This window comes from Protomyctophum parallelum (assembly GCF_964188405.1).
Source record: "Protomyctophum parallelum genome assembly, chromosome: 21".
Taxonomy (NCBI): Eukaryota; Metazoa; Chordata; class Actinopteri; order Myctophiformes; family Myctophidae; genus Protomyctophum; species Protomyctophum parallelum.
In genome coordinates, this window is record NC_139713.1 from 31,356,012 (window position 1) to 31,374,683 (window position 18,672).

The 18,672-nt window shown below is 43.6% G+C and overlaps 2 protein-coding genes across 2 annotated transcripts; both read right to left on the reverse strand.

Annotated features, from left to right (window-relative positions):
- Positions 1–2,116: 2,116 nt before the first annotated feature.
- LOC310878942 (protein disulfide-isomerase-like) lies at positions 2,117–3,604 on the reverse strand (the record flags this gene model as incomplete). Its single annotated transcript, XM_083793358.1, has 1 exon — positions 2,117–3,604. One exon carries the CDS (start codon positions 3,602–3,604, stop codon positions 2,117–2,119), a length of 1,488 nt encoding a protein of 495 aa, XP_083649484.1.
- Positions 3,605–8,163: 4,559 nt separating this feature from the next.
- LOC310879049 (succinate--CoA ligase [ADP/GDP-forming] subunit alpha, mitochondrial-like) lies at positions 8,164–9,378 on the reverse strand (the record flags this gene model as incomplete). The annotated part of the gene is given in 3 exon segments (XM_083793473.1): positions 8,164–8,342; positions 8,590–8,725; positions 8,728–9,378. Coding segments are annotated over 3 exon segments (966 nt in total).
- Between the last annotated feature and the right edge of the window lie 9,294 nt (positions 9,379–18,672).

An 18,672-nucleotide genomic window follows, 5' to 3' on the forward strand; every position in this document is an offset into this window, starting at 1 on the left:
GCTTCCTCGAAACGACCTGTGGTAGAATGAAAAATATCTATCGGTTTTAATTAAAACTCCTGCTTTTGCACTTTCCTCTGTAGACGCCATCAATTCGGGGTGGGGTCTGATGAAGAGAAGACGGCCGGTGTACAGAGGAGGCAAGGAGCAGAGATGGTAGATATTCCATCCATCCAACCTGAAATGTGATTGCATTAGGGGATTCTCACTGAGTCCGTTTGATTCAAACTGTTCCCGAATACGGTTGCCTGGTCCCCGCTGGCCATGATTCACATTGGCCTTGATTCTTCCGCACCCGAGTACACTTCATTCAATTTGATTCAATGCTTTCACAGTGCATCGATCCATATCCGGATCGATGCACTTCAACCGGTCCCGGTGCAGTCCCGGCGGGAAACGGTTGGGTGATCCTGTCCCGGTCCCGAGAACGATACGCAGCATTCACACTAACACAACATCTGCCAAGTGGTCCCGAGTGCGCATGCGTTGACAACAGGACTAGTAAACGGGTTGCGTGACTCTTTATCCTTGCTTATCCTTAAACTAGGCCAGTACAGGTATATTCTCTTCAGACACTGAAAGCCTGCTGCAGCCAAACCGCTCCCGAAATATCTGCCCTATTTCCCACACCACCAGTATGCACACTGCACACACGGGGTAAAAGAAACCGAGGGTGAGTGAAAGTAGACAGACAGACAGACAAGTCACACCCGTGTGAAGTGAGGGGCACTCTTATCATCGACGTACATCATCATACATCGTCTCTTTCCGGCCAATCAGAATTTGCGCCCTCGCCTTCGTCTGCAATGTTTGTGTTTACACAAACGCTCAAAGCTGGCCATTCATCGTCAATGGCATTTAATGGACAAACACTCAGAACTGGCCATTCGTTATCCATGGCATAATGTTTGTGTTGGACAATGTTTGTGTTTACACAGACCCTCAAAGCTAGACATAGGAGGGGCTAGCACCCCTCAAAAAGGATAAATACAGCAAATACAAAGCGAAAGCTCAGTGATGTTGCTTCACTCCACGTTTTGTCTTATGATGTCCATTTCATGATGTAAGCCTACCTCTTTGTCCACTATGCCTACTGTGGTGACCTTATGAGCTGGCCTATGTCATGCCTTAAAGCTGTCCATACCTCACAGCTACTGGTCAGGGATGAATATCGTTTCCGTCGGGCAGAAATCTCTCGCCTCCATATTTTTACTTTTAATGTCCTGTACCTTGTCATACTAGAGCAGTGATTCCATGGGCTCTGTGGGTTCCTTAAGGAGGCCTAAATGGACCCATACAAGTCTGTAACTCAGGCAGTATACAAATGGAACCAAATGGACCCATAATGGCTCCATTTGGTTACATTTGTATAGACCTTTAAATGTAAAAGTTTTTGAGAAACACTGTCACACAAAAGATCTTTGTGTGACTGTTATGTTTTTATTTTAAAAACTTTATGATATTTTGTGTGGCTTTCGCCTTTATATATATTTTTATTTTATTTTATGGAGTGATAGACAGTAGACTGACAGGAAATGGGGAGAGATGGGGGGTGACATGCAGTAAAGGCCGTCGGGATCGGGAGTCGAACCCGCGGCACACTGGCACACTGAATTACCGGCCAAGGTGCCTGGACCACTGAGCCACAACCCAGGCCAACTCAGTTATTTTGACAGCCATACTGAAAACACAAAATCTCATCTTCGGCACCCAGAGCCATGGTAAAAAAGACAAGAGTTAGTAGTTTTAAGCATATTTTGATTAACGTGATAATTGTGACATGAACTTTTCATATCGTCCCATCCCTAGAGCATGTTCACTGGAAAGGGAAGGTCCACATGGAAGTTAAAATGTCTGAAGTAAAATCAGCTAAATTAGCATGTGCTTAAATTCACATTTAGAATTTTTTTCAGATGTCAAAAAATTCTGAGATGATAGAATGGTGATGGATGATGATAGCCATGGAAGGGGAACCTTCTGAAAGCTTCATGGGCAAAGATAATAAACTTCAAAATAAATAAAAAACGGTCAAAATGACCTCTCAGACATGCTAGTGTTAAGGTGCCGGTGTCCAGGGTAAGAGGTGGGGCACGCCTTGACCTTTCTTTGCCTGCCCTTACAACTCGTCATGTCCACTTTCTTCAGCTGGTACGCCACCCTCCTTGCCACCACTCTCCAGGAACTTGGTGAAGGCCTCCAGTGTTCTCTCTCCATGGTAGTCGATGACCTGTCGATCATCTCCTGCTGGGAAGAATTTAAGCGTGGGGAAACCGAGGACTTTAATTGACTTCACTTTATTGACTGTCAAGTCAATCTTGGCCACTATGACATCCTCACTGTCCTTGTACTTCTCTGCCAGTTGGTCCCAGATGGGTGCCAGTTGTACGCAGTGACCACACCAGGGAGCATAGAAATCCACAAAGACATTCTTGGTGGGATTGAAGGCAACCTCTTTGAAGTTCTTGCCCACCAGGACTTTGACAGGGTTTTTGTCCCAGTCTTCAGGGATGTCCTCGCTCATGAGGTGGGGCTCAAGTTTGCCCTCGGTGAAGAGTGTGCAGAATTCAATGATGTTGTCAGCGGTGATGGCCTCGTTCTCCGGCTTGTACTCTGTCATCTCATCTTCCAGGGTGAGGATACGGACGGTGGGGCATTGCTCCTTCTTCAGGCCAAAGATCTTCGTGATGATGGGCTTGTAGTCATCCACGTCGGTGTCCATGAAGACGAACAGGATCTTGCCCTTGAAGCCTTCCGCTGCCTTCTTGAATTGGTCCATTTTGTCCCCAAAGTCAGTAGCAGCCTTGGACATCAACATAAAGACATGGGACTTGAATTCTCCACCGAAGATCTTAGTGACATTCTGCATTGAGAACTCAGTGACCAGAGGAAGCTGGTTGGTCTTAATGAAGGCTAGGAGGTTGTCTTCGGTAAGCTCTCCATTGAAGGTGTTACGACCCTCATCAAACGTCTTGAAGAGGACCACCGAGTCGTTGAACACCTCGAACTTTGAGTACACCGCATCATCAGAGGTCATCCCGAATGGAATATCATCTACGGCTTCTGCTGCTTTAACGAAGGCCTTAGCATCCTCGGATTCAGTGTCCTTGAAGAAGCCAATGATTGCCACCTCGTTTGCGATCATAGACTCTGCCTGCGTGACATCGGCCAGGGTGGCAACACTTTGGCCTGTGCGTTTCTTAAGCCACTTGACGATGCCATTAGCCTGCCGGACACCAGAGTACTCCTTCAGTGACTCCTTTTCTCCTCCCTTGAAGAAGACGATGGTCGGGTACTTCTGGACCCCGTACTCCTGGGCCAGTTCCATCTCCAATGTGGCGTCTACCTTAGCCAGGCGGATCTCTGAACCCTCTGCCTTCAGCATGCTGGCCGCCTTTGCATACTCCGGGGCCAGGTCTTTGCAGTGGCCACACGACGGGGCATAGAATTCCACCAGAAGGTCGGTATGGGCTTTCAACGCCTCGTCGAAGTTACCTTTCGTCAGCACCAGGACATCGTCTTCCTCTGTGATCGGGGTTGACCAACTGCTGGCTACAAGCAGCGTGCTGGCCACAAGCAGTGTGCAGAGTAGGATAAACTTTAGCATTGTTGCCAATGCAAAGCTCTTCGTAAAGTTCATGGAAACAAGTGTCTATGCTTCAATTGAAAAAGTTAAAATGGCTCCTCCTGCTGTTAAAACTGAACTCGGCTTCACTGAGAGAAGTGACAATCCGTGTGGCGTCAACACGTTTATTTATACCCCCCAAAACTATCCAAAGCTGGCGCATCACAGCCGTGCTCTTAATTGGACATAATGTTGACATAATGTTGACATAATGATAACCCATATATGGTAGGAGATCAAGTGGGCCTATTCGTATTTACAGTGTAACTGTAAGGGCGGTGGTGGAAATATTACTCCGGCCAATTTGGGATAGTGTAAAGCTGCGTTCAGACTTGGATGCTTAGAGCAGCGCGATTTACATACAAATTCAATGCAAAGACGAGAAGTTGCACGAGCGCCGCGAACGGGCGCGACATGCTGCAGCACAAACGGGACGAACCGAGGTGAATATTTAAAGTCTGAACGCACCTTTAGTAATCGACCAGACTAATGGGAGGTCGGTTACCCTTATGGCACGGCTCTGTAGGAAGCTAGACATCTATGTTGTAGAATATTCAAATAGTACATTTAAGAATGAATTCAATGTTCTAGCCAAAAATAGCCTAACTACTGTACAAGCTTGTCGTGATGCAATGTGTTATGAGCTTGTAGATCTGCTGTTTTTGGCTTGATTTAATGATTGAATACTTGATTGAAAACATTTTTGAAAATAGAGGTACAGTTCTACAACAATGCTAAATAAAAGGATAACTCAAAAAGCCCTGAGGGCTTTATTGTTTCCATTGTGGTAGAAAAATACCAACAATTTGTATTTAAGTCAATTCTGGTAGCCAAAGTCTGGTATTCAGACATAATAATTTATAAGTCCAAATTAAAAAGAGGGAAGCCAGAGAAGAAGGTAGTCAGGACATGGACAGATGACAACAAGGAACAACTTGCAGCATGCCTGGACTGGACTGATTGGGACACGTTCAGAGATGGTTCATTAGATGAAATCACCACAGTTACAAATGATTATATTAATTTTTGTGTACAGCTGGTTGTTCCTACAAAGGAGATAAAAATCTATCCAAACAACAAATCCTATGTGACAAAAGATATAAAAAATGTAATAAATGAAAGGAAAACAGCTTTCATAAACAAAGATTTTGGTGCACTTAAATTGGCAGATAAAAAGTTAAAAACGAAAATGAGGCAGGCAAAATTGGCACATAGACAGCGTCTGGAGGATGCTTTTAATGCCAACGATCACAAAAAGGCATGGGATACTATGAAATCTATGACAGGAATGTCAACCCCAACAAAACCTATTGTGACCGAAAATGAACTTGTCTTTTCCAATGACCTAAACACCTTTTTCGCCAGATTTGAATCATTGGACAATTCCTCAAAGTGCACTGAAATACTGAAGGCTGTAACACCTGCCCCCTCAGACAGAATTACCATCTCTGAAGAGGATGTAAGGAAAGTGTTTCAGTGTACTAACACAAGGAAAGCTAATGGGCCAGATGAATGCAGTGCTTTTCTCCTCAAACACTTTGCATCTGAGCTGGCTCCAGTGTGGCAACCAATATTCCAAACCTCTGTAGACACACACACAATTCCCCTGTCTTGGAAAACCTCACACATAAAACCACTACCCAAAATCCAATGTCCAAAAGAACATAAGGATTACAGACCCATAGCTCTCACTTCAGTGATTATGAAATCACTTGAAAGAATACTGTTACAACATCTTGTCAGTATAACCAAAGACAAATTCGACCCCAGTCAGTTTGCCTACAAAAAGGGTTGCGGTACAGAGGATGCGGTTGTCACACTGGTCCACTTAATTACAAAACATCTAGATAAGTCAAATAAGAATCATGCGAGAGTGCTATTCTTAGACTTTTCTTCAGCTTTCAACACAATACAGTCTGATATACTAGTGTCAAAAATGGTACAGTTGGAACTGAATCCATACTTAATTCACTGGTATGCTTCTTTTCTTACTAACAGAGTACAGAGGGTGAAAGTGAACACAGCCCTCTCATCAGCATTAACTACTAATGTTGGTGCTCCCCAGGGTTGTGTGAGCTCAGCTGTACTCTTCACCCTTTATACTGACAGCTGTCGTATTGAGGAATGCCTGTCTGAATGTCGCACTGACACACCAGACCAATACATTCTAAAATACTCAGATGATACAGTTTTGATTTCTCTCCTAGATAATTCCAGTGATCCTGGACTGCACCAACACAGAGTAAATAAGGTGGTTGAATGGAGTGATAACAACGCTCTCATCATTAACACAAAAAAGACAGAAGAGATTGTTTTTGGTACACCACCAGAGATACACAGATCCCCCATTACTATTCATGGTGAACCGATCAACCAGGTATGTTCGTACAAATACCTAGGAGTAGTAATAGACCATCTTTTGTCATGGAAAGATCAGATTGATTCAGTGTGTAAGAAAACAAAGCAAAGAATCTACTTCCTTCGCCGTCTAAGATCCTTCGGTGCTAGTAGACGGATTCTTCTTTTGTTTTTCACTTCTGTTATTATGAGTGTTCTTCAGTACTGTAGTACCACCTGGTATGGATGTTTGTCTGCAGCCCTAAAGTCACAACTGCTGCAACAACTGAACATTTGTTCAAAGATTGTTGGACAACAACTTCAGAAACTTTATACATCCACATATGATAACAGCATCCTAAGGTTAGCAAGGAATATCACCTCTAATACTAAGCATGTGTTGTATGGAGAATATAGGTTGCTACCTTCAGGAAGGAGATATGGTGTACCAGCATACAATAAGGTCAGACTAAAGAGGTCCTTTGTCTACCAATCGACCTTGAGGCTTAATCAGGAGATGTAGTAGCCACAGGATAATCTAAGCGGTGGATATTGCTCATGTCTTTATGTATGTAAATTGTCTTGTTATTTGTGTTTTGTTATGTGTTTCTGCATACTTGGCTGCTGTGTCGCAAGACAAATTTCAGTGTGAACTGACAATAAAGTACTATATCATACTATATCATATCATAATTATTATAATTATAATTAACAAAGTAGCGTACTTAAAGTAGGCCTAAAATAAGTCATTATGCAGAATGTCTAATTTAACATGTATGTATAAATTATATTAACATATTTTGAAAATGGCAGATGGACAAGCTCAACACATTGTAGATCTGCTCATTTCAAATGACCGAAATACTGTATATAGGGCTGAAGTGGTTCGTTAGTTTGGTAATAATAATCAAAATGCACACAGTAACTATAACTAGTTTTCTTATTTCATATTTTCATATATTTGCCTCTGAGATGTAACAGGGTAGAAGTCAAAGTATTGAAATTTGTAAATATGGAAGAAAGTACAGTACCTCAAATATGTACCCTAAAGTTTTCATATTTCGTATTTTCTCTGAGATGTAGTGGGGTAGAAGTCAAAGTATTGAAATTTGTAAATACTGAAGAAAGTATGCCCAAAAGTACAGTAGCCTATACTTGAGTACAGTACATGTACTTAGTTTCTTCCCACCACTAATGATTGCTGCTAACCTGCTCGCCTCTCTTGGCACTCTCAGATCTCAGATCTCAGATCAAATACACACACACACACACACACACAGGCATGCATGCTCTTTCTATTTCTGGCACCGGGCCATGATGAGCAAGACATTGATGATGACAGCGTATTAATGATTAATGCACCGTCCCTATTCTGGGGTGAACACGACGTGGAAATAACACAATCTACAGGCTCACAAACGCGTCATATCGGGAGCTCGTTAGACCGGCTATTTTCAGCCAGGAGATTTTGGTGTTGTAGATGGACATACTAGACAGGATTTATAGAGTAAATGACGACAAAAGCAGACGGGTTTGAACGTAGAGATACACTGAAAAGAGCAAAACTATAGGGAGGGGGGATTGTAGAGCAATGGGGAGACATTCACAGGATCAGTCGAGGTTGATCTGTGAGTAGGAGATACGTGTTCTTCTTCAGCTGATGGACAGGCCAGCATGCCCTGCATGTTGCTTGAATGCCAGGGTTTTAAAGCAGAGGTTTTCACAATATTGACACGTCAATGTTGTCATTTACTGGAAAGTTGGATGTCAATAACTTCCACAGTTGTACGGGAAAGTGTACCACCCACACACTGAGTCACCATTATTTAGTCAATGTGCCCATATAACCAATATAATACATAATGGCTGTTAAAGGGCAACACAACAGTGGTCCCCAGGTTGATTCTCAGTCAGGGTGGTGGTCCCTGGTTCATAATCAGTTGAAAATCCCTGTTTTAAAGGGATGAGGATCTTCACCACTTTGTGGTGGTGGGTTTGTGTTTATGAATAATGTACCCCAGATTAAGTACAAGTTCATACAAGAGAGAGAGAATGAAATTGCGAAAGCTACACTGCATGCATGTGCGTATATGGTGGTTGAACTGTTGAACTGTGAAGCCGTGCGGGGCAAAGCCACCTCAAGAACCGGGCTGTTCATTTCACGGCTGGGTCGGTGGGGTGAGATGGGTGAGTTCTCTCCCCATTCACAACATCTTCCTCTTCTCAAACTCATTGAATATAGTGCTGCCCAGCTGGGCAGGTGACATGCTGACAACAACCCCGGCTGACTGCAGGGCGGCAATCTTCTCTTGGGCTCCACCCTTGCCTCCAGCAATGATGGCACCGGCATGACCCATCCTACGACCCGGTGGAGCCGTCAGGCCTCATGACCCATCCTACGACCCGGTGGAGCCGTCAGGCCTCATGACCCATCCTACGACCCGGTGGAGCCGTCAGGCCTCATGACCCATCCTACGACCCGGTGGAGCCGTCATGACCCATCCTACGACCCGGTGGAGCCGTCATGACCCATCCTACGACCCGGTGGAGCCGGTATGACCCATCCTACGACCCGGTGGAGCCGTCAGGCCCGTCATGACCCATCCTACGACCCGGTGGAGCCGTCAGGCCTGCGATGAAAGACACCTTGGCCTTGGCTCCCGAGTTGTGCTGTTTGAGGTACTCGGCTGCCTTCTCCTCGGCGTCGCCCCCAATTTCTCCGATCAGGACGATCCCCTCCTTCTTTGGATCCTGCAGGAACACCTCTATAGACAGTCGATAAAGTTTGTGCCGTTGAACGGATCGCCGCCGATGCCAATGCAAAGTGATTGGCCGAGGCCGACTTGTGTTGTCTGGTGCACTGCTTCGTATGTGAGGGTGCCTGATCTGGACACGATGCCAATTCTGCCCTTCTTGTGAATGTGGCCGGGCATGATGCCGATCTTACATTCTCCAGGATTGATGACTCCAGGGCAGTTGGGGCCGACGAGGCGGGTCTTGCCCTGTCGCAGCAGCCTGTGCTTCACTCGCACCATGTCCTGCTGGGGGATCCCTTCTGTGATGCAGACCACGAGGGGAACCTCTGCGTCTATAGCCTCGATAATGGCGGCTGCCGCAAAGGGAGGTGGAACGTAGATCACGGTGGCTTCTGCCCCCGTGCCCTCCCGCGCCTCCTTGACGGAATTGAAGACTGGCTTTCCGAGGTGTCTCTGTCCCCCCTTTCCAGGAGAAACCCCTCCGACCAACAGGGAGCCATAGTCCAGAGACTGCTGACTATGAAACGTGCCCTGTTTCCCTGTAAACCCTTGGCAAATGACCTTGGTGTTCTTGACAATGTAGAGGTTCTTTCTACTAGCAGTATAACAGTGCCTCACTCCGCTCTGCTGCGAGAGCAGCCTGGTAAACAACCTACAAGACATCTTCCGTCATTCACCTGCTCAAGTGTAATTCTGGGGTGCTTTTACTTTACATGCGTATGTCCATATTTTGAGACATTATAAAGTTTATATACTTCTACTAGACCACATCTCGGGGGGCAAATATTGTACTTTATGTGTAAACTGATACGACCATATATAGGCATATTGTATGGAGATCCGGTTGTCCAGAACCGCCGATCCGAGCACTATAATTTGCCCATTATGGTCATGCTCATACTGTATATGGGACCAACCGACTTAAAACTTGACACGTATGGTTGCCCAGCTTCGAGTCGCTCAGATAGGCAATTGTCCTTAACCGCAGAGCAGTTAAGGACAATATATGGAGATCCAGATCACCAGAACCACGCCCGCTGCCTATGCTGTATGAGCATGCCCATATACTCTATATGCCTATTGATTCCATCAGGGATCTCCATATGGGTTTAAAATATAGGAACATGGAGATCTGGTGTCCAGAACCTGGTCATAACCTGGCATGTCCATATATGGGCAAAAGTAAATTGGAGTACTTCTTCCTCCACTGTGGGGGACAGTGCACATGAAGGAGACCAGCTGGGATGAAGAACTGTGAGGTGAAAGGGACCAATCAGTCTCTCATGTTAACACTGTTCGGCTGATTAACCCATTAAGACGTGAGGCTGATTCTTAAAAACGTCTTCTAGATCCTAAATATAAAAAACATGTTGCTCAAACAAGGACCCCCAAAAATCGGTGGCCGCCGACCCCCACCTCCAGAAGCAAAGATTTGAGTTAAAAATGTTCGCTTTGATACATATTTGCACATGTTTTCACGATTTCTCAAATAGCCGAACTACTGTACAAGCTCAGCATCACATTGTGAGCTTATAGATCTGCTATTGTTTGCTTCCTTGACTAAATAATAAGTACATTGGTCCAGTGGAACGAAAGTAACTGCTTTGGACATACCGTATTAGGATGTTGATATTCATTCATCAGCCAACACTCCATACTCACAGGTAGTACCCCCCCCCCAGAGAGGACGTATAGTACAGGGCCTTAGTCCTACTCCTCCTCCCAGCCAACACTCCCCACTGACAGGTATAGTTACCCCCCCTTTTGATTTACATCAAAAGGGCATGTGAGCTCAAACCCACAATTCAACATTTTGGTTTTAAGATGTTGATATTCATTTTGTATTCATCCTTAGGACCCCAAATCACACCTTGGAAAGCATGAGTGTCTATTTCAACTGGGGGTGTATAAGATGTTGATATTCATTCATCAGCCAACACTCCCCACTGACGGGTAGTAGTTTTGTTGAGGTTTCTCTGCAGAAATCACTGCAGAGGGTGGTGAAAACTGCGCAGCGTATCATAGGCTCTTCACTGCCAACAATAGAGTCCATCTACAAGCACCGCTGCCGGTCTAAGGCCCTTAGTATCATTAAGGATGCCTCCCACCCCAACAACAGACTGTTCCACCCCTCCCATTCACAGAGGCCAAAGGGCTACAGATGCCTCAAGACCTCAACCACCAGATCCAGAAACAGCTTCTTCCCCTCAGTCATTATTCTCTTGAACTCTTTAAGCTAATGATAGTCTGCCCCCCCCCCCCCCCAGGATAATATGAACTCCTACTGACTGTACATAAACTGTATTTTTCTTACTGTTTTTACTCTTGCCAATACTAACAACTTTTGCAGTACTATATGACTACCGACTACCCTTTTGTATTGCATTTGGATTGATGCCAACAGATTAATTTCGTTGTACACTTGTGTCCAATGACAAAATAAAATCCATCCATCCATTCTGCCCAACTGTACTGTATATGCATGTGGCAGCATTCTGGAGTGAGGGTGTAAATATAGTGGCCCTTTTCATCATTAAGTGGCCCACCCCTGTTCTAACTGGTCCCTCTGTCCCTCTCTCTTACAGTGTTTCCTGGTCAGTGACTCACTCCTACCGTTAACGTAACAACTGTCCATTAGTGTCTTAGCAACCTGAGCAAGTGGTCAATGACCTCCTTCTTTCGGTAAATATAGAAAATATCACCCAAGGTATTGCAGTTGTAGTACACAACCCTTTCCAGAAGTGGAAACTAATTAAGTACATTTACTCAAGTGCTGTATGTTTTAAAAAAGAAAAAGAACAGAAATCACACTGGCTGGGCCAGGCTACTTCGACACTAACTCTGGGGGTGCCCGGGATCGAACTGGGAACCTCACGGTTGCCATCTGGCTGTTTTACTACCGGCCATTCTACCCTTGAGCCACTGCCACCCGTTTCTAAAGTGTAGATGCTTATTTGGGCTGGGCAAGGGCTGGGCTTGCTTCCCAATGTTGTTTAAACCTGTGTTTCTCAAACATTTGAATGTCAAGCACCCACAAATTAACATGTTTTGTTCCATGGATTCTCATCTGAAAATATTTTGCATTGTCATCATTGCCCTCTAGTGACGTGGCATGTGAGTGCTGTTCTAGTGTTAGCGTCTGCTGACTTTCTTTTATGCTGAGATGACCTTGCTGCATGTGGCATGGGATTGGGAAATACTGACAAACACAACAGAAACATGAGTTATTCTCTTCCACTTTCCAGTCTACCCGTAGCTGTGGGACTGCAGCAGTAGCAACTACTACTACTACTACTACTACTACTACTATTACTACTACAACAAAGCAATGCACATCATGCCATAATTCCACAAAATTGCTCTCTCCTCAGTCAGTCAACAATTTACAATTTAGGCATTTAGCAGACGCTCTTGATCCAGAGCGACTTACATTTAAGCAAAAACATGTCAACAACATGTCAGGTCTTTTTCCAGGGTTGGATTTCCATTTTTTTACCCCGGGATTCGACTCTTAACAAATCAAATCCTGCCCTTTTATCTTTAAGACTCCTTTGCAACTCCAAAAATTATCTGATCACGGAGCATAATTTGCCTGTTTGGTCACCAGAACCACAAGTGCACAGATTACTTTCTCAGCTCTGCAATATAACCGGTTGACTACTTTCTGTCCAGGCTTTTGCTTTGACTAAAATGTTCATTCTGCGTTTTCCAGCAGTTGCAGCGTATAAGGCTCTGTGTTAGGCTGTGCTGATCCACCACAGAAAGCAGTGGGATCCACAGGCTTCCAAAGTCACCTGCTATAATACAATATCAACAATACTCAAATCTGCATGTTATAGCCATTTAAACCTGTAGTCAGTGAAGCGGGTAACCATGTTTAGGAGCAATGGTTGATGATTGAACAAAGAGCAATTTTATTTATAGGAATAATAGGTGATATAAAACAGAATTTACCCTGCGGGATCAATAAAGCCTGATTTATGCGGAAAATAGGCAATCTCTAGTAGAATGTCTCTTGAACTGTGACGTGCCGTGAACTTGTAGATTGGCTATTTCCGGTGCGAGACACAATGCGCAAACAAGTATAAATTGGGTTTACGGTATTGGTCTAGCTTAAAATGCTGCTGGACACAGCATCCAGATGATCGGCGCGAAGGTCGTGACTCGTGGGAGAACCACCGTATGGTAAAGACTTTTATTGATAGTCATTGATATTTTACTAACAAGTGGAGTTTGCATTCGTCTCCTTTGCAATTACAAGAGGTACAGCAGGACAGGCGTTTCAGCTTTGATGTCTGAAGACGGGAATGTGAACGTGTGTGTTGGGGGGTGTTTGTGGAGTGGACAGGGGTTGATGTCTGAGGCCTGGAACAGGAATTGATGCCAGAATTTAGGTAACAAACATTATTGTCAGATCACTTTCCGTCGTTGGTCTACTATTCTACCCTTCACTCTGATTGTGTCAAGTGACACACCACGAGTGAATACTGTATTTGACAGGTGCCTGTGACTTGACGAAGCAGTCAATGTATTAATTTCTGTGTGAATGCTGCGTGTCTTTTTTGGTTTACTTGGCTAGACTTTGCATCATTTACAGTAGTTGATTATGTTTATCGCACACATAAGTCTTTCACTGCCTGGTTTATTATGATCATTCTAGGCATTTCTACTGCTGTATACTTTTGCACTATACAGTATGTATATCATCGTTTGGCAGAAACCTTTCTCAGTGTGCAGTGTGCAACCACCTTTAGGGTGTAGAATTTTATTTGCGTCTGTTATTGTAAACAACAATAATTCATATTATTATGAACTATGAATTCACACACACTTTTGATTTTGTCCATTCGAGTGTGGATCTTGTGCAAACCTACACAGTTGGTTTGAGGCTACAATTTCCAAAGCTACTTCCACATAAAACCACAGCTTTTGCTGTAACATCTCTGAAATCATACAATAACTGACACAATTCACTTTGTAAGACTTCTCTATTGATAAGACCACAATCTTCAACTGCCAACAGCCAGCGTGTCCTGTAAGGCCCACTCACAATAGACTCCAGCTCGGTACTGTAATGCTTGCCCTGACCAGAGTCTGACCAGCTATTTACCTGGACTCTAGCCCATTCTGACCGGGCACCCATTTTGGTGTCGGCATCATGTTATGCTTTATCTATTGAAAAATAGCAGATCTACAAGCTCATATCGCGCCACCGAGTGGCGCGATACGAGCTTGTAGGTCTGCTATTTTTTGAAAAATCGAAGAGCGACTGACATTTTTAGAATCTGATCTCAGGTCAGAATGGGTTCATCAGACCAGTGTGTGTCCGGCGGAAACCTCATATGAATCTGATCTCAGGTCAGAATGGGTTAGTCACCTTTCTGGACTAGCTAGTTAACACATACTACTAACTAGGCTATTTCGTCTCTGACGGGTGGAAACCCAGGTGTACTTTTCAGTATTCAAATTCAAAAGTAGCAGATCTACAGCTCATGTACACGAGGACTCAAGTTTGAATCCACTTTGAGGCCCCTTTCATGTTTCATGTCTCTCAACACACTTATCTGAAATACAGCATGCAATGCCAATAAAAGAAGATTTATTTTTTTAATAAAACACTGCACCTGAGTTGAACATGTTGGTTTGTTTGCCAAGTAGCACATTAAAGGAGGCCGTCCTTCCCAAAACATTTGAGAGGCAATAAACTAATATAATTGGATTGCAGACCCTGACATCTACAGTATTTATTTAATCTTTTGGAGGATCCAGCAGCACCCAATGATTTAAACGGCTCTTACGTGTATGTACATATGTGCTTGTCATTAATAAAATGATTTTATTTGAAATATGTGTTATTACCAAACCCTCTGTTCTGTTCTCTTCTGTCCTGTTTTATTTTTGGGAACATTAACCATCCAGTTAGTCAGTATATGAAACACAGGCTATATACAGAAGGCGCAGGCAGAACAGGGTCACATTGTGACAGATACCTGTAATTTAACAACCATTTCCTTTCATTCTTGTCACAGAACATCAACTCAGCAGCCTTTAAACGTGTGGATTATCTGAAGAACACTGACGGGCGATGGCCCGTCTCAACCTCCGCCAGTGGTTCAGCAGTCAGGTTCATTCCCCTCAGAATGACAAGTTGGCGACCGGTGAGCAACCCTCACCTGAGAAGATGTCCGTCAAGGAAGTGCTTTGCCGTCTTCTTCTTACATTGTATCCTTCATTAATTAAAAAATATAAAATATAAATACGTTTGGGACGTATGATGTTTCCACCCGACAGACTATATGCATCTGTACAGTGTATACTCACATTGGTACCATTAACACAGAGGACTTTACTGTGTGTGATCAAGAGGATGTTCCAAATGAAATAGTGTGGACTGTGATGCATGTATTGTTGCTGTCGGGTCGAAATCTCTTATCTCCATATTTTAACCTTTTTATGTTTCATTAATGCCCTAACAAAAGTTATGAAACTAGCCAATCTGCTCAAAACGTGCCACAATATGAGGCGTTTTGAGCTTGTAGATCTACAATTGTGAAATGTAGCGAATCCTGAAAAGTAACGGTATTGGAAGCTTTGGTTTGAGCTTATAGTGTTACCCAAGTTCCGAGGTTATGTTCCTGAGCAGTGTTTTATAGGAGGTTATGTTCCTGAGCAGTGTTTTATATGAGGTTATGTTCCTGAGCAGTGTTTTATAGGAGGTTATGTTCCTGAGCAGTGTTTTATAGGAGGTTATGTTCCTGAGCAGTGTTTTATAGGAGGTTATGTTCCTGAGCAGTGTTTTATCAGGTTATGTTCCTGAGCAGTGTTTTATATGAGGTTATGTTCCTGAGCAGTGTTTTATCAGGTTATGTTCCTGAGCAGTGTTTTATATGAGGTTATGTTCCTGAGCAGTGTTTTATCAGGTTATGTTCCTGAGCAGTGTTTTATCAGGTTATGTTCCTGAGCAGTGTTTTATCAGGTTATGTTCCTGAGCAGTGTTTTATCAGGTTATGTTCCTGAGCAGTGTTTTATATGAGGTTATGTTCCTGAGCAGTGTTTTATAGGAGGTTATGTTCCTGAGCAGTGTTTTATAGGAGGTTATGTTCCTGAGCAGTGTTTTATAGGAGGTTATGTTCCTGAGCAGTGTTTTATAGGAGGTTATGTTCCTGAGCAGTGTTTTATAGGAGGTTATGTTCCTGAGCAGTGTTTTATATGAGGTTATGTTCCTGAGCAGTGTTTTATATGAGGTTATGTTCCTGAGCAGTGTTTTATAGGAGGTTATGTTCCTGAGCAGTGTTTTATAGGAGGTTATGTTCCTGAGCAGTGTTTTATAGGAGGTTATGTTCCTGAGCAGTGTTTTATAGGAGGTTATGTTCCTGAGCAGTGTTTTATATGAGGTTATGTTCCTGAGCAGTGTTTTATATGAGGTTATGTTCCTGAGCAGTGTTTTATATGAGGTTATGTTCCTGAGCAGTGTTTTATAGGAGGTTATGTTCCTGAGCAGTGTTTTATAGGAGGTTATGTTCCTGAGCAGTGTTTTATATGAGGTTATGTTCCTGAGCAGTGTTTTATAGGAGGTTATGTTCCTGAGCAGTGTTTTATATGAGGTTATGTTCCTGAGCAGTGTTTTATAGGAGGTTATGTTCCTGAGCAGTGTTTTATAGGAGGTTATGTTCCTGAGCAGTGTTTTATAGGAGGTTATGTTCCTGAGCAGTGTTTTATATGAGGTTATGTTCCTGAGCAGTGTTTTATATGAGGTTATGTTCCTGAGCAGTGTTTTATATGAGGTTATGTTCCTGAGCAGTGTTTTATAGGAGGTTATGTTCCTGAGCAGTGTTTTATAGGAGGTTATGTTCCTGAGCAGTGTTTTATAGGAGGTTATGTTCCTGAGCAGTGTTTTATATGAGGTTATGTTCCTGAGCAGTGTTTTATATGAGGTTATGTTCCTGAGCAGTGTTTTATATGAGGTTATGTTCCTGAGCAGTGTTTTATAGGAGGTTATGTTCCTGAGCAGTGTTTTATAGGAGGTTATGTTCCTGAGCAGTGTTTTATAGGAGGTTATGTTCCTGAGCAGTGTTTTATAGGAGGTTATGTTCCTGAGCAGTGTTTTATATGAGGTTATGTTCCTGAGCAGTGTTTTATAGGATCTTTGTTGCGTACGGAGCCATTCTTGTGACTCTCCTGGTGAGAAGTTTCAATGGGGAGGAACAGCCGAAGAATCCTACCCAACAGTTCTACCCACCTCAACCACCACCAACAACAGCAACAACAACAACAACAACAACAACAACAATATCAACAACAACAACTCGTAGAAGCTGTAGTCAACTGCTGAAGCCCCTCAACTCCGAAGAGGTTGAGAACCAGGTACGGAGACCATTGTAGAAATAAGAAAGCACATGCACTCACATACCGTACTGATTTAGTTTGACTGTATCAATTTCCTGACCTCTAACCGCATGCATCTTCCAATACTGAGTGCGAAGTTAAAGCTGCACTCTTTTAACTGATACTAGTATCAGTATCCTAATTCAGTATCCTAAGTATCCTAATTTCTATGACTCTTCCAACTTCCAAGATAGACATGTTGGGGGTAGATGTTGCGTTCATGCTCTTCAGGCAGTACTACTTGTAAGCGAGGTGTCCTACTCCTAACTGACATCAGGGTCTAAATTTCTCAACGGGAGAGTAATGGGGAAACCTTCTCCAACCACTGCAGGCGTATTTACATAATCGACCATGTAGATCTGGTTCATTAAAATAAGTTCTGGATTGCAGCTTTAAAGTCCCTGAAAATGAGTGACTTTCATGCAGCTGTTCCTTGGGAGGTGGGTTCTTCAGGAGGCCTACTCTACTGACTCCAGTGATCAGTATGCTCTGACCATCGCCACGAGCTCCTGGTTAGAGTTCTACAATGACACCAACACTGGGACACTCAATCTCACAATGGCACACATGTTGCTTCGGCCTGAGTGAGTGATAACTATTGTTTAATCCCATAAACAATTCACCATGAAACCCCACTCCAGTACCTGCCACGGTGGCGTGCCTTGCTAATCATTAGCCTTTCAACCTCCTGCGATCAAATCCGTCTGAATCGGACTTGAGCCACAAGAGGCACCGCCGAGCGAGCTAGTTCAGCAGTTAACCAAATTAATCGTTCAGTTTGTGATAAAAAGCATTTGGTACACTTATAGCCAAAAGCGTTCAAGATTTGGTAGTGGAGCCATCATGGCAGCCATTTTTCAAAGTGGCCACCAGCAAATACTGTTTTCTTATGAGTGATGGATATACAGTATAATATGATATTTCAGACAGTACTGTAGTACTTGGTAAATGTCTTTTGGATAATTGAAAATTGTCATTGAATATTCAAGATTGCGGGCCCATAGAGCCCACACAGTCTTTTTCCCATGGCCAACAAAGCTTAACACAGTGTCACAACACGTCAATGCATGGAACACTGGTTGTGTGCGTGCTTTCTCAGGCCCTATAGCCCTGCTGCAATTTCATGGGCTGCCAAGTACCGGAAGTTGCCTATGGTGCTGACTCTATGGTGGTGACTATGGTAAATGGTGCATTTATATAGCGCCTTTATGCAAGGAGCTTTACATTCACCCATTCACACACACATTCACAAAATGATGGCAAAGGAAACCATTCGAGAACCTGCTCATCGGGAGCAATCAGGGGTCTTGCTCAAGGACACTTCGACATTTACTTTTGAGTGAGCCCGGAATCGAACGCGGGAGTTGTGACACTCTTTCAAGCTTTGTTAGCCTTAGCCGTGGGAAAAAGACTGTGTGGGCTGTATGGGCTGGTGAGATTACACATGCCCTGTTGAAACTGTCTGATGCTCTGTTGAAACTGTCTGCAGCTGCAAATGGAATACCACAGCTTGTAATGGCACAATTGAGAGGTTTATGATCTTACTCTATGACCGAACCAGCACACTTACGG